At 43.8% G+C, this 22,515-nt stretch overlaps 5 protein-coding genes across 5 annotated transcripts; 1 reads left to right on the top strand and 4 right to left on the bottom strand.

Moving 5' to 3' along the window:
- Nucleotides 1-412: 412 nt before the first annotated feature.
- Nucleotides 413-3,754, bottom strand: LOC145706837 (pancreatic secretory granule membrane major glycoprotein GP2-like). Its single transcript, XM_081784286.1, has 7 exons — nt 3,319-3,754; nt 1,965-2,095; nt 1,660-1,745; nt 1,462-1,616; nt 1,071-1,242; nt 662-846; nt 413-598 (listed from the first exon to the last, which is right to left on the bottom strand). The coding sequence occupies exons 1-7, from the start codon at nt 3,673-3,675 to the stop codon at nt 572-574; spliced, it is 1,113 nt and encodes a 370-aa protein (XP_081640412.1). The 5' UTR covers nt 3,676-3,754; the 3' UTR covers nt 413-571.
- Nucleotides 3,755-4,036: 282 nt separating this feature from the next.
- LOC145710342 (uncharacterized) lies at nt 4,037-7,147 on the bottom strand. Its single transcript, XM_081788082.1, has 9 exons — nt 7,029-7,147; nt 6,428-6,540; nt 6,105-6,343; nt 5,203-5,914; nt 5,018-5,155; nt 4,728-4,973; nt 4,553-4,681; nt 4,267-4,413; nt 4,037-4,218 (listed from the first exon to the last, which is right to left on the bottom strand). Exons 2-9 carry the CDS (start codon nt 6,509-6,511, stop codon nt 4,138-4,140), a joined length of 1,776 nt encoding a protein of 591 aa, XP_081644208.1. The 5' UTR covers nt 6,512-6,540; nt 7,029-7,147; the 3' UTR covers nt 4,037-4,137.
- Nucleotides 7,148-7,231: 84 nt separating this feature from the next.
- Nucleotides 7,232-13,610, bottom strand: LOC145709377 (ATP-dependent translocase ABCB1-like; the record flags this gene model as incomplete). The annotated part of the gene is given in 14 exon segments (XM_081787058.1): nt 7,232-7,663; nt 7,709-7,980; nt 8,328-8,745; nt 8,748-9,134; nt 9,180-9,391; nt 9,472-9,513; nt 9,567-9,987; nt 10,061-10,288; nt 10,324-10,552; nt 10,594-11,006; nt 11,311-12,255; nt 12,386-12,742; nt 13,241-13,345; nt 13,419-13,610. Coding segments are annotated over 14 exon segments (4,413 nt in total), but the record flags the coding sequence as incomplete, so codon positions are not given.
- Nucleotides 13,611-13,869: 259 nt separating this feature from the next.
- Nucleotides 13,870-15,655, bottom strand: LOC145709375 (chymotrypsinogen A-like). The gene is made up of 4 exons (XM_081787057.1): nt 15,224-15,655; nt 15,069-15,181; nt 14,394-14,628; nt 13,870-14,346 (listed from the first exon to the last, which is right to left on the bottom strand). The coding sequence occupies exons 1-4, from the start codon at nt 15,653-15,655 to the stop codon at nt 14,074-14,076; spliced, it is 1,053 nt and encodes a 350-aa protein (XP_081643183.1). The 3' UTR covers nt 13,870-14,073.
- A 1,015-nt stretch (nt 15,656-16,670) lies between these two features.
- On the top strand, nt 16,671-22,476 carry LOC145709374 (uncharacterized). Its single transcript, XM_081787056.1, has 8 exons — nt 16,671-16,736; nt 16,821-17,108; nt 17,234-17,594; nt 17,639-21,247; nt 21,290-21,614; nt 21,659-22,036; nt 22,091-22,260; nt 22,304-22,476. Exons 1-8 carry the CDS (start codon nt 16,671-16,673, stop codon nt 22,423-22,425), a joined length of 5,319 nt encoding a protein of 1,772 aa, XP_081643182.1. The 3' UTR covers nt 22,426-22,476.
- The last annotated feature ends 39 nt before the right edge of the window (nt 22,477-22,515 follow it).

Below are 22,515 nucleotides of genomic sequence, written 5' to 3'. Positions count from 1 at the left end.
TTTAAAGTCTCTTTTAGTCTCTTTTAGTCTCTTTTTAGTCTCTTTTAGTCTCTCTTTAGTCTCTTTTTAAAATCTCTTTTTAAAGTCTCTTTTAGTCTCTTCTGATTAAAATTAGTCTCTTTTGATTAAAGGGACCTGACGATAGAATAATAATTAACTAAAAAAACACAAACAAGGGGTATCTTTACATAAAAATAAAAATCAACAAGGACCCCTTAGAAAATATAAATACATTAAAATGCTCCTGCTTATCCTTACTTTCTGCGGAATAAAGAGACTTTTAAATGAGCTTGTTTTGTTTTTTGTGTCGTGTTTCAATTGGTGTCAAGGATCATTCTGGAACACTGGAACTGGAAAAGTGACGAAATGTACAGTAGTAAATAATGAGAGTATTTTTTAAAAACGAAAAGTATTCTTTTTTTGGTTTTAGAATTGATTGAAAAGGCACCTTTTAGGGTCATAAGAAATTAAATAATAGGTTTAATTCACTTTCTTGGCTGTTTCTTGCGAATCACCACGATTGTTAGGCCAAAGACGAAGACCAGGATCAGTACGACGGCGACGATGCCGATCAGGACGTTGAAAGCCATCGATCCAGCTACAAAAGAGGGTTGAAAATCGGGTCGGCATGGCAAGGAAGATTTAGTCTTTAGGGACTCACGTCTGAGGATAGAGCCATTGGTTTCACTCTCGACCATAACGAGCCGGCTGTCCATGTCATTTTCTTCGAGTTTTCGCTGAATTGGGAGATCGGCAAAAGTTCTTTTCCGAAAGAAACGAAGGGCAATTCTCGTCGAGTGGCGGAACGACGTTTTCTGTTGTCTCCACAGTCGGGGATGCAGGAATCTAAATGTTGATTTTATTTGGGTTCGGGTTTGGGTTATGTTAAGTAATATCGAGAAGCCGCTTGCGGCTTCGAGTTAAAGAAAATTTAGCCGCGAAACACGCAGCTTTTAGACGCATTTTCCTTTTCGCTTTAAAGCAGGTAAAGCTTTAAAAGATAAGCTGTATCTCCCTCTTGAAGAAAGGCCGCGAAAAGCTAATTGATCCAATAATTGAGTAAAACTAACCTGCGGTGGCGTTGCACGCGCGCACGGTGCAGTGGAGCCAGACGTCGTTGTATTCGTCGCCGATGAATTTGAACATTTTCAAGTTGAATCGCGAGGTTAATCCTTCGCCGTTAGACGATACTTCCAAAGATGTATCTCCTTCCACGGGGCACTGGTTCTTGATGATGTAGTACTGAAAAAGAAGCGGTTAGAAGAAGCTACCAGGGCCAGTCGCGCCTCGATGATCCGATCTGTTGCGGCAGAGGTGGAATTTATCTCACACCCACCGCAAGAGCTCGATCTAGAGCGAGAAATAGTTGGATACCAAAAGAGAGAGAGGGAAAGTGGCTTTTACGGAGATTAGAATCACAAAATCGCCAATTCGGATTTCGCGCATATTTTCTTCTCTTACCTTGAGAGCGCCGTCACGTGACTGGCTTGGTGTACCCCAGCAGTTCTCCATGACGGTCGAGAATTCGGTGTAAGGGGCGAAGGCTTCGGAGATCAAGGGTCGCTCGAGATTAACTTCGATGAAGAGGTCGTCGTTGAGGGAGAGCACGGGTGGACCTGAAGGAGGAATATCTTTCGATTCTAGAGCTGAATGACTTACTTGTGTAAAAGTCGGTATAATTGGAACTCAAGTAGAGTCGCATGTCTCCGACGATTTCTTTGACCTTGCTTCGGGAAACAGCCGACCTAAATTTATTGAGTTGATAAATGCAAAATGCCCTTTGGAGGATTTTTCAATATGGAAAGGTTAATGTGTGGTTGGCGCGGTCACGTGATATGGGTGGAATTCGCGCGCGCCAAGTGGTGATTAGGAGCGAATACTTGTCAAGGCGATTCAGGGAGCGAGCGACAGGATTACCGGCTCATCGCGCGAGCAAGAAGACCTCCTTTTCAAAAGCTACTTACTGGACCAAAGGATTCATCTCGCCAGTCGTCATTTGCACGTTGGGGTAGACACACTCGAATTCGACGAGATCGAGAGCTCGATCTGCTGCGTCAAGAACGTTTCCATCTTGGTTGTAGACGTGGTTTTTGAACTAGAAAAAGAAATATTTAAAATAGGGGTTAGGGTTAGTTTCCGTGTAGGTGGGACTAAAAGTTAATGCTTTTGATGGCCGAAAATTAATTTTTTAAATATTTTTTGTTAAAGTATAGAAGTATATTTTTGTAAAGTATAACACATATTATTTAAAAATAAAAATTTAGCAAAAAAATTTAAAATCATAATTTCATTTTAATTTTATTTTAAATTAAATTTTTTTATTTTAATTTTTAATTTAAAATAAAATTTAAACAAAATATGATTTTTAAATTTTTTTTTTGTAAAATTTTTATTTTTAAATAATATGTGTTTTACCTTCGAAAAAAAACAAACAAAAAATGTTTGAGTTAGGGTTAGTTAGTAAAATAAGGGTGTCAATATTCTAAATTTAAAAAATTCCACGCGATCAGGAATGATTAAAATGGTTTGTAAAAAACGTGTTTTGGTGAAAAATACGAAACGTGCTATTTTGGATCCGAACAGTTTAGAAATCAAACACGTGACACCAGTCGATTTCTGCAACACTGGGCTTACAACCTTTTGTGGATTTGTTCCGGAGAAAGAAACATTCTTGGCGATAAAGAAAGATAAACGAAGAAACTTAAAATCGAAAAACCAACATTTTGGTTTTAAATTCAAATATTCGAAAACTATCTGCCGCGCGCCTGTTCAAAACCAAATTCCCACAAGCTGTTGCGTGGCTCTTTTTTTCCTCCGAAAACGTGATGCTCTAACCGACCGGTCGGAAATGCCACTCGAACAGCTGATTGCTCAGAAATCTGTATTTTTTCATTACTATTCGGTCCAAAAAGAAATGAAAGCCGAAGATCTTTTCTCTTGCTTATTGCGTTAGAATTGATGAAATTAAGGGGGTAACGGCTGTAAATTTCTACTCGAAGCTTTATTCTGACTTTTTCTGAAATTAAGCATAGTGACACCCTTATTTTTATCGCTCAAAAAGATGATTTGAACCTTAATTAAGCTCTTTTTTAACTAAAAAAAATAATTAACATAGGTTACCCCCTTAAATTCAAAATATGTATTAGGTGAAATTTCAAACAATTTTTTGAAAATAAAATATGGGTGTCACGAGAATGTAAACTTTGACTGTAAATCATGTTTCACGACCGCTGAATTTTAAAAATGTAAAATATGCAAAACGTGCTGAGTCAAAATTCTAGAGTCGCTTCTCGAGTTTTAAAATTTTTCGCAAATTACCTTGTATCCGGTAACAGTGACTTCGCCATCAATGACTTCTGTCTCTGGGGAAATCTGCATTCCGCACTTTTGGAAATCATCGGTCACTTCCAAAATGTAATTGCCCTCTTCGTCGGCTTTTCCAGCGCAGTCCCTGACGTCCGTGTATCTATCGACGTCTAGGGAAAGGTCTTTGCCGCTTCCAAGCCACTTGGAGTTGCGCTCAATGTAGCTCTTCATGACCTTGGCGGCGATTCTCGTCCCTTCGCAGGAGACAATGACATCTGTTCCGATTCTTGGGACTTCGACGGACTTCTTTTCCAAATCTCTGAATCCTTGGGCGCTGGCAAGCCCAGCGAGGAGCGATTTCACGAGCATATTTCTTTTTCTGCCTCTCTCTCTTTTTTATTTCTCTAGTGTACGAGCGGGTGCTTTACGAAAGTAGTCAATGGTGGTGCGGGTGGTGGTGGAGTGGTAGCTGCGTAGCCAGTCCGAGCACCAATGCAGCACCGCCCCAGGCAAGGCTGCACAATCTTGCCCCAGCGTCTCACGAGTTAAAGGTCACCCTTATTAAAGCTTATATTTTCATAAGAACACCCTTAATCCCTTTGTTCGATGTTCAAGATTTATTTGCAGATGAAGGTTTTCTTAATTGCTTGGATTAATGATAAGGCAACTGCTTATTTTGACAATGCTGCGACTGCAATCAAGGAAGACTAACAAAGACTTTTTTGGCTTTTTACTATTTTTTTATTATACAGAGCCGGAGGTAAAGGTGAGATGAAGTGACAGTGAGGTGAAGTGAATAGAGTCGATCTGCGTGGAGCGGCGGAAGTGCAGTTACGAGAAGAGCTTCTTGTTGTTGGACTTTCGTCCATCTGGGAAGCCCCTCCCGAGGATCGACTTATTCGTGTAGGTCGTCTGAAATTCAAAGTTAGCAATTTCGCGAGTCGAAAATTGAAAGCTTACCTTTATGTCGCCAAAAGCGTCGTAGGAGTGGTTGGTGACGCAAGTGGTGGCGAATGAAGAGACCGGACTTGTCACTGTATCATCACCTTTCATGAACTTTTCGAAGAAAGCACTGCCCAGGTTGAGTAGTGCTTTCAGAAGTCCGTGCTAGAAATAAAAAATTAGTAATGAAAGAAGAGAGAATTGTCCAAAGTAGAGGGCGAAAGAAAATGCTCAAAAATTAATGATGCCCTTTACTAAAGATAATTCAACCAGGAAGTCTTCCTTGATTTCCAAATTGCTTTACCTGATAGATGGATGCCTCGTGGATTTGATTGGCATCGGGCGATTCAGTTACGAAGCCGATGAGACTTGGGCCGACGCTTTTTGAAATAGCCTCGATCGTCATTCGGTTCTGGTCAGAGCGTTGGGACACCTATGTTTTCAAGAGATTATTGGAGAAAGACTTGATTCGTGTTTACCTGAATCAGATGAATGAGCATAAATGCGAGGGTATCTCGATGGACGTCGGGCAGCTCGGAGAAGAGATCCTTCAGCAGCGTCGCGTTCTCATCCTTGTAGGCTTGGATGAACGACGGCATCTGCGCCCAGGTCAACAGAGGCTGATCGATCATGTTCCGGAAAAAGTCCTTCAGCGTCGAGCAGATCACGTTTGTGTCCGTGATCGTCTTCAGATGCTGCGTCGTGACTCGGCCAGAAATCATTTTCTTAAAAATAATTCAGCTTGTTAAAAAGATTGAAAAGTTATTACCTTTTTCAGCTCGTTGACTTCTTTCGCCGCTCCGGAGATTCTGTAGATGCCTTCCTCGAGGATTCTAGCGTCGACTTCGTGAACCGCTTGGTAGACAAACTGCGGAATCAGCGGGTGAACATTGCGATTCGCGCAGTACTAAAAAAAACGCGTCAATACGTTTGATAGCTCGAGTTTGAGCTCACCTCAATCAGCGGACGCTTTGTGGTGATGGCTTCGGACTGGACCAGGCAAGCTTTGGCGACGTCGAATCTGCACTGACTGTGGACGGCCAAGCGGCAAGTCTTGCACTTGAACGCTTCGGACGCGAATTTGATCTTTTTGGAGCAAACTTCGCATTCCTTGGTGATGGGATTGTGAATCGACCGCTTCTCCCAGCAGTGATTCACAAACGAGGGCGATTTTCCCATCTTGGCCGGGCTCGTCAGCGAGGACATCTTGAGCTTGGCGCGCACTGGAGTCTTCACGTTCCAGAACGAGTCCGTGTCGTCGGTCTGTTCGCTTTCTCGATCGCCGGATCGCCGCCGCATCGTTCTCGACATTTGCCGCTTTCGCGAGTTGATCGAAATGTTCAATCGCGACGAGTTCATCACGTCATCGTCGAGAGCGTCCTCCGTCGTCCTGTCGATGACGTCCGAGTTGTTCAGCAAGTCGTACTGGCTGTCATCCTCGAACGTCTCGTGAATGACTCGGTTCTGCGGGATCGGCCGGCGCTTCATCGACTTCTGTCGGGAGACCGCCCGGATCAGCCGTTGCTTCTTCTCCGGGCCAATGTCGCTCCCGATTTGTCCTCCTTCATTGTCCAGGATCACTTCTTTGCAGAGCGCGACGACGTCCTCCAACTCCCCGATTTCGGCTTGGAGAGTGGCGTTCTCCGTCTCCAAGCTCACCACCGTCCTGAAAAAAAATAGTTAGAAACAAATTCAATCGACAATTTTTAGCTCAATTTCAAATCCAAAACAAAACGATAAAAATCTTTCAACTCAAAAGAAAAAAAAAAGCCCCAAACCTTGTTGTTTTCAAATAGATACTATTTAGAAATTAGTAATATAGAATGTTTTGACTGTTCTGAAAAGAGAAGACTTACTTGGAGTTGTGATTGAGTTGCGTCGTCACCGTCTGCAGCTGTTTCTGCAATTCACGGTTCTTTTTTGCGAGGGAAGTCGCGTCCTGGTCGCGCTGTTGATACTGTTGTTGGAGGGTCATCATTTTCTGCGCCAAAAGGAGTAGGGTGTCTTCAGCTTCGTACTTTTCTTTCGTTGTTTGTTTCATCTGATTCGTGATGTCATCAAACATCGAAAGAAGAGACGAGTTTTGATTGACCTCCTGAAAAATTTTTTTAGTTAAACATTTCAAATTTTGATAATAAATTAAAAATTCTTATATTTACTAAAAAAAATAGAAACTTACCCGCGCTTCATTGAGGTTCTTTAGTGTTTCTCTGAAGCTCTGGAAATTCTTCAGTGGTGGTGGTGGAGCAACCCTCTTTGCCATTTTTGAGCGTATTTTTGGCAGTCCAGAATCTAAAATAAATTCGTTCAAATCTCGCGCGCATTCGAGTCGGCGCGCCTTGATTGGCCCGCGCTGGGCGCCATATTTGCTTCGCTATGCTGAGCGCCCTTGACGACTCGACGTGAGACTGATTTCACGCAGCCGCCCTGGGTCGTTATTGAAGCAAAGCAAATTTTAAGTGCGCACAAATATGAACCACCCCAGGCCGTAAAATGGGAATTTCTCAGGATGGAAAATAATCCTTTCCTTTTTGAAATTTTCTTTTGACTAAAATCGAAAAGCCGCATGCGGCTTCGAACTACAACTCAATCGAAAGTGCTTTCATAAAAAAGCCGCGCAGCGGCTTTTACAAAATAATTTTTTTGAAAATTGGCGAAGCCGCTTCGCGGCTTCGTTTTCGCGAAAACCGCAACGCGGCTTTTTATTTAAGCCCTTTTAAATTCTTGATGGTTTCATTCAAAAACCAATTTTTTATTCGGAAATTTATCTCTGCTCTTACCTCTTTGAACGCAGAAATTCGACTGAAGTCAGTTTGACCGCGCGGTGCTCAGCGCAACAAGAGCACCGTCTGGTTTTGACGTCGCAGAGTCAAATCAGCGCGCGATCAAATAATTTTTCGTTTCATATTTTATGCGGGAAAAATACGTAAACATTTTAACTTTTCTTATTTGGAAATTTTATTGAAGACAAATTTCATAATTTCAAAAAGGGATTATTTAGGAAATGAAGAACTCAATAGAATATCAGTAAAAGTAATTTTTAGTAGGTTTTTTAATTAAAATTGAGGGTCTATTTAACTGTAATTTGCAGCGATAATACAGTAGTAGCACGAGAAATTGTTGTTAGTCACCAAGCCTGAATGATTGAGGAGAAATCGGAAAATTGATAAAGAAGCGTTTGATTTGCTTTATTTAAAAGATTGAACTTGTTTTTCTTAAAATTCTATAATTGGGATCTGATGAGGTTGTAGTAAGCGCCTCGTTTGTCCAGTAGTTCTTGGTGGCGGCCGCTTTCCACGATGACGCCGTTGTCGACGACGGCGATGACGTCCGCGTTGATAACGGTGGAAAGTCGGTGCGCGATCAGAATCGCAGTCCGCCCTTGCCGCGCCTTGTCAAGCGCATCTTGCACGATCTAAACAGATTTTCAAATTTTGTTCCCAGAAAAGCCAATTTGTACCTTTTCGCTTTCGGTATCGAGGGCGCTTGTCGCCTCGTCCAGCAACAGAATCTTTGGCTTTCGAATTAACGCCCTGGCGATGGCGATTCTCTGCTTCTGTCCTCCACTCAGTTGCGATCCCTTCTTGCCGCAGCGGGTTTCTAGCCCCTGCGGAAGCTCCATAACAAAGTCATACGCATTTGCTTCTTTCAGCGCCGCTTCGATGTCTTCTCTTGAGAATTGTTCAACTCCGACTTTGTTCGATTTTCGATCTCCAGAAGAAATTTCGTCATCTAGTCCGTACAAGATGTTGTTGGTAATTGTCGTGTCTTTTCATGGTTTTTCATAGAAATCAACGGAGAATTTCACTTTATAAGGGCCTGAGCTCGGCGACCTGTATAGAAAACTTGAGTCAGGGTCTGAAAGATCTGTAATAAGAAGCCGCTACGCGGCTTTTGAAAACGAAGCCGCAAAGCGGCTTCGCCAAATTATCTTGTTAAATTATTTCACTCATTTTTTGAATTCTGTTTCGTTTATTAAAAAGCCGCTACTCGGCTTTTGTCTAGAGATCTTTTAGACCCTGACTCAGGTTTTCTGCACAGGTTGCCGAGCCCACCCTAAAGTGCCTTCTCAAAATCACAGAAATGAAAAACCGGTTTGGCAAAAAGCACAGGTTCTTGTTGGACAAGTCCGACATTGGAACGCAGCCATTTCAAGTTAATGTCAGTAATGTCGACACCGTCGATTTTGACCTCACCAGCCGATGCGTTGTAAAATCTTTCGAGGAGCGAAATGCATGTGGATTTTCCACAGCCAGATTGGCCCACGAGCGCGAGTGTTTGGCCTGGCTCGACGATGGTCTTGAGTCCTTTTAGCACGAGTACGTCTTTGCGAGTTGGGTAGGAAAACTCGACGGAGGAGAATTCCACCTTGCCGGTGATTTGAGGCTTTTGGCCTTTGGTAGATTCGGGGTCAATCAAGAGCGGGTATTCGAGAAGTTTAACGACACGGCGAGCTGCTAACACTGCTTGACCGTAATCTGGTGCCATTCCAGCGGATTGGCCTGTTCAAGAGTCGCAAAACTATTTTTGGAATGGATGCTGGAATCAGAAATTATTGAATTTAAATTGTCAAGTCTTGTCTTTTCTGGACCCGATCCTGCAGTGAAAGCGGCGAAAACAAGCGCGAACAAGACTCTGAAGATGTCCGAAGTTCTCGAAATATCGATGATTCCCTCGTCGATCAAAAACATCGAGAAGCGGAAGAGACCGGCGTACATGAAGAACATCACTCCCAAACTGGCGCCGTAGAGGATTCCATAAATGTTGATCTTCTTGCCTTTTCCTTGGAAAGTAGCGTCGATGTTTTCTTTGTAGATTTTGCCGAAATGGGCTTCTCGGCCGAGTCCTGCGACTGTTCGGATGTTTGTTGTTGCTTCTGTCGCTACCTACAGTTTTTTTTTGTAAAATGGCTTTGATTGTTAGCGATTTACTTTGCTGGCGGTTTCGATCGCGAGTTGTTCGTTTCCACCAAAGTTGCCCGTCATCAGTTTCATCATCAACGCCTGAGTAACAATCATGAACGGCAGAAAAGCAAAGGTGAGGAGACAAAGTCGCCATTCATAATAGAAGGCCACTCCGAGACCACATCCAAGGGCGCCGATATTGATGAACATTTGACTCACTCGTCGGCCCGTTGCACCTTTTCATCCGTATTCATTAATTTGTTTGATTATTTAATAAAAAAAACCATGGATACTGAAGAGTGAAGTGAATACTTTCCTTGAACTTTGCCGGCGTCCGAAGCTAATCTCGCGGTAAGCGCACCTGAAATAAATCAGTGTCAATCTTTTGAGGAAATCAACAACGATTGTTTTTACCTGTCGAGTTCAGTGGCTCGTCAAAATAGCCCATATCTAGTCTGAGGAGTTTGGCGAACGACTGCGCTCGGAGCCTCGTGGTCATGTATTCGCCAGAAAAGCCGAACATCCAGTTGAGAAAGCCGTAGCCGATGAACTGCCCGACTCCTAGAACAGCAAACATTCCAGCCCAGAAGCGAATCTCGTCTCTGAATCCATCCAATCTGCACCCTTTCTCATCTGCTTTCAAGGCGTCCACGTCTACGGTGAAATCACCGAGGCCAAAGTTCAAAGTCTGATTCCCGCTCAATGCGCTGATGTCTTGATTGTAGGCGCAATTGAACTCGGAGTAGTTTTCAAGTACATTTGCGAAGACAATTGCCCAAATCGGCTGGATCGCGCCAGTTGAAACCGCTGCCCGTGAGTTTTTCAATGTCAGTTTTTTTCAATAAATAATTGGCTTTCAAAACAGAAGTGGCAATAGATTTCTAAAGTCATAAAAAATAGTGAAAAACTCTGACAAAAATGGCTCCAACAACGATGAAAGGCCACTCGGGACTGTTCATTTTCATGATTTGGCCCCAGCTCACTTCGGGAAGTCCTTCTCGCTCCGCAATATCTTCATTTGTTTCTTCTTTCTTTTTCTTTTCGTCGATTTTCGAAGCTGATTTCTCTTTTTCTCGGTTTTTGACAACATAGAAGACCAATTCTATTAACAAAAAAATCAATATTTTTGATACGAAAACAAAAATTGCTGTCAAAAATCCGGTCCTTCAGCTCCCTTCTTGCTTACTTCCGTAATCACATCATCTTTGGAAACGGTTTTGAGTGATTCCTCCTTTTCCGTCTTTCCGTCTTCGTTGTCTTCATCAACATAGGTTTGCATATTCGAGAGTGTCTTGTAAACTCCATCTTCGATTTGGAGCAACGATTCGTTGTTTCCTTCTTCCACTTTTTCGCCATTTTTGAAACCGATGATTTTGTCCGCTTTTTTGATCGTCGACAATCTAAATTTTTTATTTTCAAGTGAATTGGAATATTTATTTACCTGTGTGCAATGACAAGTGTTGTTCTTCCGAGCGAGGCAGTTTCTAGCGCCTGTTGAACAATCTTTTCCGACTCAGTGTCGAGCGCGGAAGTGGCTTCGTCGAGCAAAAGAATTCGCGGATTTCGAACAAGAGCTCTGGCGATGGCGATTCGCTGCTTTTGCCCTCCCGAAAGAGTGGCGCCTCCTTCGCCGACGTTGGTCTCCCAAACTGCCGGAAGCTTTTGGATAAAGTCGTAAGCATTGGCTTGCTTGCACGCTGTGATGATTTCGTCCTTCGTCACATCGAGTCGTCCTAGTCGAATGTTTTCTTCCACAGAGCCGTCAAATAAAATCGGCTCCTGACTGACGACTCCGACATTTTCACGGAACCAGGCGAGATTCAAGTCTTTTATATCATGTCCGTCAATTAGAACCTGTCAGAGTTTAGACAAACAACAAACAAGTGAAGAGATAGGAGTCTCTGGTCGGCAACCCTGAGTCAGGTTTTGAGAAAAGCCGCAAAGCGGCTTCCAATCATCACGATATCAGTCTATTTTTAGCTCCTGGCGAAGCCGCTTTGCGGCTTTGTCTTCAAAAAAAGCCACTTTGCGGCTTTTCATTTGAACTCTTTTAGATGCTGACTCAGGTTTTCAATAAATCTGCCGAAAGAAAGATGAATTGCAGGCCGTAAAAAGTTCGAATTTTCTCGAACCTCGGTTAGTGTAATAAACTCATTGCCTGACCATCTATGGCGTCGTAAAACCGTTGAATGAGTTGGAAGCATGTCGACTTGCCACACCCAGAAGCGCCACACAGAGCGGTTGTCTGAGAAGCCTCGGCCGTGAAGCTTACGCCCTTCAGAATTTCTTGCTCGGGTCGGGACGGATAAGTGAACTTGACGTCTTTGAAGGTGATGGTTCCTTTCACATCGGCGAGCTTCTTTCCTTTTGTAGAGTAAACGTCAATTTCTGGAACTCGGTCAATGATTTCGAAGACGCTGTAGGCTGCTGCCTGCGCTGTGCCCAAGTACTCCAAGTTTTGGCCCATTTGGGAGAGTCCAAAGCCCCCAATAATCGCGCCGAAGAACACTATGAGCTTTCGCCCAACATCGTAGCCGTCAGTAATGACCAGCTCCGCCCCGTACCAGAAGGCAAGAGCATAAACGCAAAACATGGCGAGGAAGAAGAAACCAATGGCGAATCCAGCCAGCGCTGACTTTTTGATTCCGGAAAATTGGGCGCGCAAAAGTGGGCTGTAATAACGCTTGTTTTCGAAAGCTTGTCCGCCGAAAGCAGTGACGGTGCGAATCGCGCCAAGAACTTCCTCCGCGATGCCGCCAGCTTCGGCGTAATCGTCGAGTTCTGCTTTTGAAGCGGAAGTCGTCATGTAAAAGAACAAAAAGCCGGAAATGCCGATCACAGGCAAAAGAGCGACGCAAACAAGCCCGAGCTTCCAGCCGTAAACAAGGGCAATGATGATGCCTCCGATGAACTGCGCGAGTGACTGAATAGCAATGCCGACTTTTTCAGCGATTCCATCTTGTATTTTCTTCACATCGTCGAACATACGCGTGTTTAACTCGCCAGTGTCGTGGGTGTCGAAATATCCGATGTTTTGGCGCACTACCGAGGCAAAGTAAGTCGCTCTTTTATGGAGATTTTCGAAAATATATTTCATGGCTATCTTTTCATGTAATAAATTAAGGGTATCATTACGTTAAATACACATGGAAGAATTAATGAAAGATCAGCTATTTTTTGATTTGGGTGGTCGAATCTAAATCTAAAGCTCGCTTGAGTTATTTTCTTTTCAAAATCATTGTGACACGTCGAATTCTAAGCTGACGCTCGTTATCTCCATTCCTGAGCTGGTTGACTTGTCGATCCGAGGAGTACATAAGACACGCGGTCTGGATCCACCCAGCGAGCCAGACGACTGCGCCGAGTCCGATGAACCACCAAATATTGTCCATCATCGTTCCAGAAATCGCAGCTCCATCTCCTTCGGTATACAGCGCCTTTTCCCGCTCGTTGAGAGTCGCCAACGTCAATTTACAGAAATCAGAAACTTGGTCCAGCGAGCCAGTTCCATTTCCCAAAGCAGCCAATGCTTCGGAATCGCCAGGAAAGCAGGCCTGGAACTTTCCAGCAGATGTAAAGTCATTTACAGACTAGAGAGGGGCTCATTCATCTTTATTGAGTTACCTTTTCGAACAAAGTGTCTACTACCGGATACTAAAGTCGCTTAGCAACTTACATTATTATTATTCTAGTGATTGATAATTATGAAATTATAACCAACAGCATTTTGAAAGTCAAGAACTTTTACCCATAATTTTCCTAACAATAAAAATCTGGGCTCGGCAACCTGAGTAGAAAACCTGAGTCAGGCTCTGAAAGAGCTAAAATGAAAAGCCGCCTAGCGGCTTTTAAAACCGAAGCCGCAAAGCGGCTTCGCAAATGAACCTCATAAAGGTTCTTCAAACTCCTGCGGCTTCGTTTTAAAAAAGCCGCTACGCGGCTTTTCATTTTAGCTCTTCCAGAGCCTGGCTCAGGTTTTCTACTCAGGTTGCCAAGCCGAGATAAAAATGAAAGTAATATGATTGAAAAAATGCATCAGTAAATATACAGTAAAAAAAAACTGTAATTGAGAATAAATGATCCCGTGCATTTCCAAAGAAAATAATCATCGCCGGCTGAGAAACGCCAACAAAAATCGCGGCAAACCATCCCAGCGAAATCAACAGCCAGTCTGTCTTCGTGGCAAATCGGTACTAACAAAAACGATCTTAGATTTCTCGGAAAAAATCAATCCGACGATCTTTTCTTTTTGAATTTGAAACTTACGAGTTTGAAATAAGAAACTTTCTTCAGCGGCTCTTTCTTTTCTTTTTCATCCTTTTTAGTCGTCTCTCCTTTGGACAGGTCGATTTTCTCTTTCTCTTTTTCTTCATGCTTTTTCTCAAAAAAACAAAAATTGATTGATTCGAGCGCAGCGCTCAAAATCGTAAATTCTGAAAGAACGAAGTGGCCGGACAGAAACAAAGGCGCCAGGAATTACGAAGAAGACGATGAAGAGCGCGCTCTTTATCAGCGTTTTAGTGCTCTAGTCCTTCTTTACGACGGGTAAGGACTAGTTCTAGCTTGACACCCGTCAGTGCAGAAAAACCCATTCATCTGGAACAGCCCCGCGGCGAGGTAGACAAGGATGAATTTTAGAAACCGGCGATTAAATTACTCAAAAACAAAAAGGCATCAAAAAACTATTTTGGGGAAAAAAAAACACTTTTTGTTTGATAATAAATAAGTTTATTAAATTCAAGAAAACTTGATAAATTTAAAAATTATACATGACAGAAATTCAAATATTTGAAATGGTTCTTTGAATGAAGCCAAGAATCGGCGGAGAGTAAACTTTCAGAAGATTCAGTACGTTTAACAAATACGATGAGGATTGAAAGGCTTTTGACCTGTTTTTGATTGACCATATGATTTCTTGATATCATGCTGACTGAACCTTTCCTTTCATAAAGCCAGTAGGATTGGCGGGGTAACAGCTTCGGCCGGACCAGCTGGAAATGCCAGAAATCTCGAATCTTGTGTAAGTAAAATCATCAGTAGTTCGCGCACAGACGAGGGGGCCGCCAGAGTCGCCAACGCAGCCAGAGCTGGTTCCGTGGTAGCCGGCGCAGAAGGAGTGCTCGCTGAGCAACAGTTCAAATGGGCCGCAGTTTGCGTTGATTTCGATGTGCGTTTCCAGCAGATTATCGGGGTACTGTAATTTCATAACTCAAAAAGAACAAGAACAAGGACTAGAACAACCTCTGGCGGCATCGCAACAGTCCTTCCCCAGCCGGCAAAGAAGCAGGAATCCCGTTCCGGCGGCGAAGAAGGCAAACAAATTGGAAAAACCCTCGACGAAAAATCAATCGCTCTTTTCGTTCGCAATAATGAAATGTCGAAGTCTTGGATTCCCCCGCGAGCGGCTCGGGTCAACGGATGATCCACTTTTTGCTCGGCTTCGTAAAACTCGCCATCCGAATTTTCAAATCGATCTCTATAAAGACAAAGTCTGGCTTTATCCATTCCTACCGGATTAAATTAAATGAGGGGGCGGACAGCGCGAACCCGGGTTTTGATCATAACTTTTTCCAGAGTTCATGATATGAACTTCATATGGCGACACCCTTATTTCATTTTCCCAAGACTTGGGACCCAAGCTGTTGTTCCTTATCTCACCGTTTATGTTATTAACCCACCATCCGAATTTTCAAATCGATCTCTATAAAGACATAGTCTGGCTTTCCATCGGATTTGATTGGATTAAGGGGATATACCACGGTACAAGGTCAGCTTGATTTTCAGCCACAATTTTTCTGGATTTGATAAAGCAACACCCTTATTTTATTTTCTCAAACTGTTGTTCAAACCCTAGTCTAGATCCTCACGAAGCCGATATAAAATATAACCACGCGAACTCCCTTAGATTCATCCTACCGTTTATGAGCTCCAACCACAATTTCGTCCTTTTCCACGTTGAATCGACAGTGCTGGGCGGTGATGATCCACCTCGAGTTCAGAATCGATCCGCTGCAAAAGTGCTTTTTCGACTGAAGTCAAAAATAAAGCACAAAATAAAAATGTTATTTTACTTTTTTGATCTGCAGCGCGGCTAGCCAAGGATGCGAGTGCGGAATCGCCTCGTTGGCGCCCAAAATTCTTCCTGTATCGACAATGTGTTCCTCGTCTTCTTCCGTTACCAACGAACAGGTGGGAGTTCGGTCTGCTTCGTCTGCGAACATCGGGACTCCGCAAGAGACAGTTATGTTTTTCGCCGCCTCGGCCGTTTCGTTCCCTCCTTCCTCCTCTTCGTCAACTTCCTCGCCGTAGTAGTCGTAGTAATCATCATAGTAGTAGGCGTAATCTCTGTCCGTAGTCAACTGGGCATTGTCGAGAATCCACTGCGAAACATAAAGCTGATAAGAGTCGCCACAGCTCTCCGGGTTCAAATTTGAATCTCCACTGCCAAAAACGGAAGCTCCCAAAACACGAGAAAAGCTCAAGAACGCAGCAATTTTCTTCATTATTTTTTCGAATTTGAACCTTGAAGGTGCTTTTATAAAGCGGAACAGAAGCACTCATCCTTTGCAAGTAGGCCAAAGCCGAGACGATTTTTCACGGACTTCAAGTTTTACTGCGACCTGGAAAAAAATAAACAATTTCAGGAGAAATTCCCAGCGTGTAATATTAGCGATACGAGAGTATTGGAGATTCATTATCTCCTGTTTAAAATGTCATGCAAATAGAGTAGCAGTCTTCAAACTGTCAGAAAGTCCCCATATTTGACTTTCAATTATAAAGCCTGCGATTCGAGCTGTTTTAACTGTTTTTCTTTCGAGCAATGCTAATTACGACGCATCCAAAAGAGTTGACAAAAGCAGCTGTTGAGAAATGGTTGGAAGATTTTAGAAAGAAGTTGAAGAGAACGACCAGCAGAGATGATTTGGACAGGCTGATTTTGTCCGTCGAAAGAATGGAGTTTGATGATAATCGTTGTGCTCTTTGGGAGCAGGTCATCTCTCAAAATGGAAAAGGAAAAATTTTTTGCCAAGATGTTTTCGGAGACGTTACAGGCTGTTCTTATTTGTGACGAGATAAGGAAACGCTGATAGAATGACTGAGCAACCTCTATCAAAATTCCTTTAATCCGCCAGCATTGTTGATTTGAAGCGCGCGCAATAACCTCCGATAAGCGACATCCAGAATGATTCAACCTGTGGGTCGGATAATAGGAATTTTCGATAATGCTGGCGTAGGGCCGCTATCAAAGGCCCCGCTATCTCGTCACAAATAAGCCCAGCCTGTAGATCTGAAGAATGGACGATAACTTCAGTTCAAAAAACGATCGTCAGCAAGAATCGAAGCTTACTCGAAGGACAAAAAAGCTTCTTTACTTTATCAAAAATTTTCATCTTTTTTTATCTCGCGAAACATCTCTTCTTCTCTCGGCTTTCACGTCAGTGTGCTCGTCGAGACTTTCTTTTTGTGTCTAATCCGGGCATTCCCACGTGCAAGAGAAGGTCGAACTAGAGAAAAACGATGGACCACGACCAAGCTCAGTACGAGAAGCTGGTCGCTTCTGGCAATGTTATCGCGGCCTTCAAGGTAAGATCAGGAAGCAGGAAAGCTTAGAGTAGAGTTCTAGTGGAATGTTGGTGGTCAAAAATCAAGTCTGACAATAATTTTAAGACGCAGTTCAACTATGTGAAGGAGACGGCAAAGAGGGAGAACCCAGTCGACTACAAAAAGCTTTCCTTGGTCGTAAATAACCTAATGGAACTCTTTCCCATAATTTCTGTAAATTCGAGTTCCATAATGGCAACCATCAAGGCTCGCTTACAGGGCTTTCTGTGGGATCTTTACAGCACAGCGGCTCACAGAACTTTGATGATGACGCGGGATGATGAGCTTTGGATTGACGGGCGAAAAGCGTGGCTGAAGCTCGAGCGTTGGAGACAATCGAATCAGGACAGTCGGGTAAGTAATTAGAATGTAAAATCTACCCATTTTTTCGGGGGTATAGGGAACCCGTTACCGCCCGTGTTTTGACATTCGAAGAAAGGGTTCTAAGGTAGCTATCATCTCAATAATATATTTTTCAGTTTTTGCGCGTGTTCTTCCACACCTGGTGGTTGGCGACTCACCAACAGTGTCGCCGGCTCTACAACGACTTCCGCGAAGACATTATCCAACAATCAAGCGTCCCTGGGCTCGGCCTCCGTCTCATCAACGAATTCTTACAGTTCATCGACGAGAAATTCAAAGTGCCAGCGCTCGACAAAAAGATGATGGACCTCGACGACAGAAAACACCTCGGACCGCCGATCGGAGAAACTTTCAAAGAATTGACAGCGTTCGTGAGCGCATTCAAGCAGGACATCTTCGAGCGTTTTCCAAGTGGCAAGAACTGGAGAAAGCACGAGTTCGTCTGCATGGCTCGACTGATGAAATATCTGAGCAAATGTAAGATTCAATAGTAAGAATTACTTTTTAATCATTTATTTTAGATCTCACTCCGAAGTTCATCACGCCTTCTAGCGGGATCTTTGAAAACGACATCCAGGAGATCATCTACGGCTTCGCGCAAATCTGTCACAATATCTGTGAAAACCTCGTCACCCTGCCCGAAAAAGACTCGAATGTGCTCCTTGCTCTCGAGACTGTTCTTATTCCGCTCAACGAATCGATAGGCAACATGGCAGAAGCTTTAAGTAAATTCACAGGTTCTAACTTCAAACACCATCACAAATATGCTGCCTTCTCTGTCTACAGCTTTTGTCGAGTACTCCAGACGATTGCTAAACGAAACGATCTTGATAAAACGAAGCAGCGCGAGATCGTCGAGACCGGGCTCAAAAATCTTGGAGGTTCCTTCAAGTACGTCTACTCGATTTCCAAACACGATGACAACTTCACAAATCTGGAGCATTGGAATCTCATCGAACTGACAATCAACGAGCTTGCCATTACTTGCGAAACAAACAATCTTTGCAGCCGGAAAAACTCGAACAGCATGACAATCTTCAGAGAGATGGAAATCGATCTTCGTAAAAACCGTCAACCCTCAAAAATGGACATCGTCTACATGAAGGCATTTCTCAATCAACTTTTTTCTCAGCCTTATAAACGATGTGGTTTTTCCGAGAATTCGCTCTTCGATATGTTCGGAGTAGTGAAAAAATCACGCGCCCGATTCTTGAGCATATTAATCAGCACGCTGAGCGAGTATGGCGTCCCCGACAAAACTGAGCCCGTTGTGCTAATTGTTGACACCCTTGTTGAGTTCGGAGACGTCGAAAAACTTCCAGAAAAAGATCAAGACCTACTCAAACTCGTCATTGCTCAGCTGCGAGAATTCTTCCCGAAGGAGACGAAAAAACTTGCGTCGATAATAAAAAATGAGGATGACGAACTCATCACTGTCTGGAAGATGCTGTCCGTTTGGCAACGCGATCTTCAAGTCGCGTGGAGCGAGAAAATGGCAAAAGCCACTTCGAAGCCCCCGACACTCGACGTTGAAAAATTATCCAAGATCAAAGTCAAAACTCAATTCAAGAAGACTTCTTCTGAGATGCAGGTATGCAACTATGTCAACACGGTCTACATTGCGGCGCAACTTCTTTTGATTCTTGGAAAACGAGAAGCTGGGAATAGGGTCCTGAAAGACTTGCTTACAGCCCTCGTCGACTGGTATTTTCAGAAGACTAAAATTATCGCTTCTGTGAGTGAGCTTCTCGGTGATCTTGTAATGGACTTGGGATCGTCACTTTGGGTTGCGCGGCGGCATTCTTATTTCTCTACTCAGCCCGAATACGACGAGGATATTCATTGGACCCTGAAACGAGCGAATGCTTGCGAGTTGACCTCGAAAGATAAGAAACATCTTGCTTTTGGTTATATGATGTTCCAGGACGGTATCCCAGAGACAAAAAAGAGCTACATTGGTTGGATAGATGAGGCTATCACCCGAATCATGTTACAAACCTCTCTCTCTGGATCTTCCGGCTGGTCAGATTATCATGACAAGGCCTTTGGTCATGTGGGCTCGATGATAACTGCGAATCAAACAAGCGGCCTTCGTTACGCTCTTCAACTCATCATCACTTTCCTGTCGAGGGCATGCGATCGGCAATTCTACAAAACGATCTTCGTTACTTCGGGGAAGGCCGAGGGTTCAATGAAAGTCCAGAAAATTGGAAGAGAAATGATTGCGACCCTGCGTGCGCTTGAGAAAACCATCTGGATAAGTGTCGACTTCATCGATGATCTCATCAAACGAGGCATGTCGACCGAGGCGAGAATGTTTTCCAACGAGCTGCTTGTTTTATCCGATATTTGGGGATTGCAGACTGTCAACATAATGGCAAAGACACTCCAAATACGAGCACTGGAGCTTGAAGGTCAAACGAGCAAGTGGGAAGAGGAAATTCCAGCGCTTTTAAAAGTCTTCGATATCAACGAGGACAACCCATTTATGCGCGACGTCAATCCTCAAGCAAAAGCACAGGCGAACTCACTTAACTCGCAAATGGCAGAGAAAATAATGAAGAAAACGGAAACAACAGAAGCCTTCACATTTCAACTTCCAGTTCTTCCTAAGATTGGCAAGCTTGATCTCGATGTTGCGCGGAACTATGTTATTGCACTTACAACTTTTTTCCGTGTTCATCCAGATCCTACTCGAGCTGTCAACGCTGGCCTGTTCCTTTTTAAAGAGATCGCTATCGCTGGTCATCAACTACCGCAGCTGCTCCTGGAGCTTGCATACGTCATCGTTCTTCGCGCGACGGAACTCGATAGACCATCTGACGCTGTCGAGCACGTCAAAATTGCTCTCGAGCCTGTCCGAAACTCCGAGAAAGTCAATCCAAAGAAGTGCGGCCGATTCGCGAAATTGCAAGTGGCAATCGTCATTTACAATAGAACCTTCGACGCAAACAAAGAAAATCTTGAGCTAACCGCCCCGTTTCAAGAAATGGCCAACACCAGCAATGTGAAGATGCCCGCCCGACGGGGTAGAGTGAAAACAACTAGCGATCAAACTCCAGCGATTACTCCGATGAAACCGGTCAATGTGAAGCTACAGAAAAGGAAGAAAGACATGCTTCGAATATTCAATGACGACGCGGCGATTTCATTGGCAACTCCAAAGAGGGCAAAAATCAAGAATGAAATCAAAGACGCTGACTATACGCCTCGAACTCCCGTTTCGGCCACTCGAACAACTCGGATTACGAGAGCTACAGCTCGTCGAATGAAAATAGAAGCCGTTGATGGAGATCAAGCCGGGGACACAATTTTTGAAGATCCTGAGGAAGAAGCGAGAGTCGTACCGATGGGTGATATTCCAGATCTGTCTCCCATCAAAACGAGCCAAAAAGATAAGACGGAGGGTGTTCGTCTCCAGAATTTCAGTTCACGACCAGTCTCTCCAATCGAGTCTGAGATCAACACGATCTTCAGTACTCATACTGGAGCAGGCGATCCGCCTAAGCATATTTCAGAAGAGGCAGTCCTGGATGAAGCTCTCGCGACCGCCAAGAAAAACAGCGACATGGAAACCATCAGAGCGATTTACAATCTACGCATAGGGCAGATTCTTCGCCAGGAACAAGTGTCCCAGCAAAGCACGATGGTCTTGAGCAATTCTTCGAAGCTCGCCGCGCTTCACACTGATGTCAACGGCATTGGAGCAGTTCTTGAGGCGCAGTACTACGCTCATGCTCGCATGTCCAACAATGTCAGCTTTGTTCCGGAAGAGAACTGGATACAAGCCAAAGACATGGCCGATAATATAAGTATTGAGTTTCCTTTCCTGCGACAGGAACTGAAGGACACCGTCGTCTTGGTGAGTTTGATTCCAGCTCTTTCGAAGACATTATCCTGCACATACGAAAATTGCCTCGCACTTATCACTCGTTTGGAGCCCAACGGGAAATGTATTTCGATCGGATTTGATGGTCATGCATTTGCCAAGGAGGCTGTGCAAATGCGCGACATGTGTCACAAGATTTCTGAAGAGATTGGCAAAGATGTCAAAAACCCTACCAAATGGTGGAAGGTGCGCGAGAAACGAGAAAAGTACTGTAAGGATTTAGTGCTGTCCATTCTCCCAGGTAAAATATCTTTACTTTGGCTTTTTATATATGACATTTTAGATGTTCTTGGTCCAGCTCTTGCTCTATTCACATTCTCTGAAAGCATTACTTGGACCGATGCAGTTCCCAAGCCCAAAAACTCACTTCACGCCGACTTTTTGAGCCATGCGATTCGGGCTTGGTCTCATATGAACACTCTTGGCAGGACGAATGTCGCTGAACTCGTTGGAGTGAATAAACTGGATCTCGACCATCTCGCAAAGAACCACGTCTTTGCAGAGTTGGATTATCAGCGGACAACCGCTACATATCTCATCCTTGGACGAGTGGTTCAATCGATCGCCATGGAAAGGATGCCTATTTGTCAGGGAATTCTAATGTCTAGGTAAGAACTTGTTGCTTTGAAGGTTTGGAATAGCGTATTTCTAGGATGCTTTCTGTGAGGCACGCGGAGTACATCCTTCGACAACCGGCGAGCAAACGGTCAGTAGACATCTCAAATCTACTCTACGTCGTAGACAACCACGTCAACCTAGCGACTTCGGCCACTACAGTTGGAAACTTCTTCAAGAGCGTTCAGCAATGGGATGGCTACGTTTCCATCATTCCGAATTCAAGGGAGTTGATTGAGAAACTCAATAAATTCGACCTCTACGTCTTTGCTGGGCATGGAAGCGGCTCCGACTTCGTTGGCGGCTGGGGAGGTGTGGCCAGAAAAGGTGTAACAAGCACCATGCATCTTATCGGCTGTGCTTCCGGCAGACTTCTCGATTATGGTCGAACTGAGCCGAGGGGTGCAGTGACATGGTAAGTTTGAAAATATATGGCAAATATAAGGTAACTAAATCAAAATTAATTCAGTGTCTTGAACTCTGGCTCTTCATCAGTAATGGGCATGCTCTGGGACGTTACTGATAGAGACATCGACCGATTTACGTTACGCTTGTACAAAGACTGGTTCTCCGCGGCGAGCAACTCGTCTAAAGAAACAGGACCGTGCCTCTCCCGATTCATCAACGAGTGCTCACGAGGTGAATAAACTTTGTTTATCATCAAATTTTATCCAATTTTTAGCTTGCAAGCTGCCATATGTCGTCGCCGGTGCAACTGTCAACTACGGGCTAATCCCTGTCTGCCACAATATCCCTCAGGGTTGGGAAAAGGGATTGCCTGAACAAATCGACTACAAAAAGTAACTGGGAAGATTATCAAAATATGTTTATAGTTCACATCTTTACTGCCACACATCTTCAAACTTCACCTTTCTAATAAATACATACCTCCCA

The sequence above is a fragment of the Oikopleura dioica genome, chromosome XSR (genome assembly GCF_907165135.1).
Source record: "Oikopleura dioica chromosome XSR, OKI2018_I68_1.0, whole genome shotgun sequence".
Classification (NCBI taxonomy): Eukaryota; Metazoa; Chordata; class Appendicularia; order Copelata; family Oikopleuridae; genus Oikopleura; species Oikopleura dioica.
This window is presented reverse-complemented; position numbering and strand designations above follow the sequence as displayed.

Coding starts and splice junctions, on each gene's coding strand:
- LOC145706837 (XM_081784286.1), bottom strand. CDS start 3,675: ATGCTCGTGAAATCGCTCCTCGCTGGGCTTGCCAGCGCCCAAGGATTC. Junction 1,746..1,964: donor GAGATGAATCCTTTGGTCCA/GTAAGTAGCTTT, acceptor CAATAAATTTAG/GTCGGCTGTTTCCCGAAGCA. Junction 1,617..1,659: donor TTATACCGACTTTTACACAA/GTAAGTCATTCA, acceptor TTCCTCCTTCAG/GTCCACCCGTGCTCTCCCTC.
- LOC145710342 (XM_081788082.1), bottom strand. CDS start 6,511: ATGGCAAAGAGGGTTGCTCCACCACCACCACTGAAGAATTTCCAGAGC. Junction 6,344..6,427: donor AGAACCTCAATGAAGCGCGG/GTAAGTTTCTAT, acceptor AAAATTTTTCAG/GAGGTCAATCAAAACTCGTC. Junction 4,219..4,266: donor ACGCTTTTGGCGACATAAAG/GTAAGCTTTCAA, acceptor TTTGAATTTCAG/ACGACCTACACGAATAAGTC.
- LOC145709375 (XM_081787057.1), bottom strand. CDS start 15,655: ATGAAGAAAATTGCTGCGTTCTTGAGCTTTTCTCGTGTTTTGGGAGCT. Junction 15,182..15,223: donor CCGCGCTGCAGATCAAAAAA/GTAAAATAACAT, acceptor TTTTGACTTCAG/TCGAAAAAGCACTTTTGCAG. Junction 14,347..14,393: donor CTGTTGCGATGCCGCCAGAG/GTTGTTCTAGTC, acceptor ATGAAATTACAG/TACCCCGATAATCTGCTGGA.
- LOC145709374 (XM_081787056.1), top strand. CDS start 16,671: ATGGACCACGACCAAGCTCAGTACGAGAAGCTGGTCGCTTCTGGCAAT. Junction 21,248..21,289: donor AGTGCTGTCCATTCTCCCAG/GTAAAATATCTT, acceptor ATGACATTTTAG/ATGTTCTTGGTCCAGCTCTT. Junction 21,615..21,658: donor CAGGGAATTCTAATGTCTAG/GTAAGAACTTGT, acceptor GCGTATTTCTAG/GATGCTTTCTGTGAGGCACG.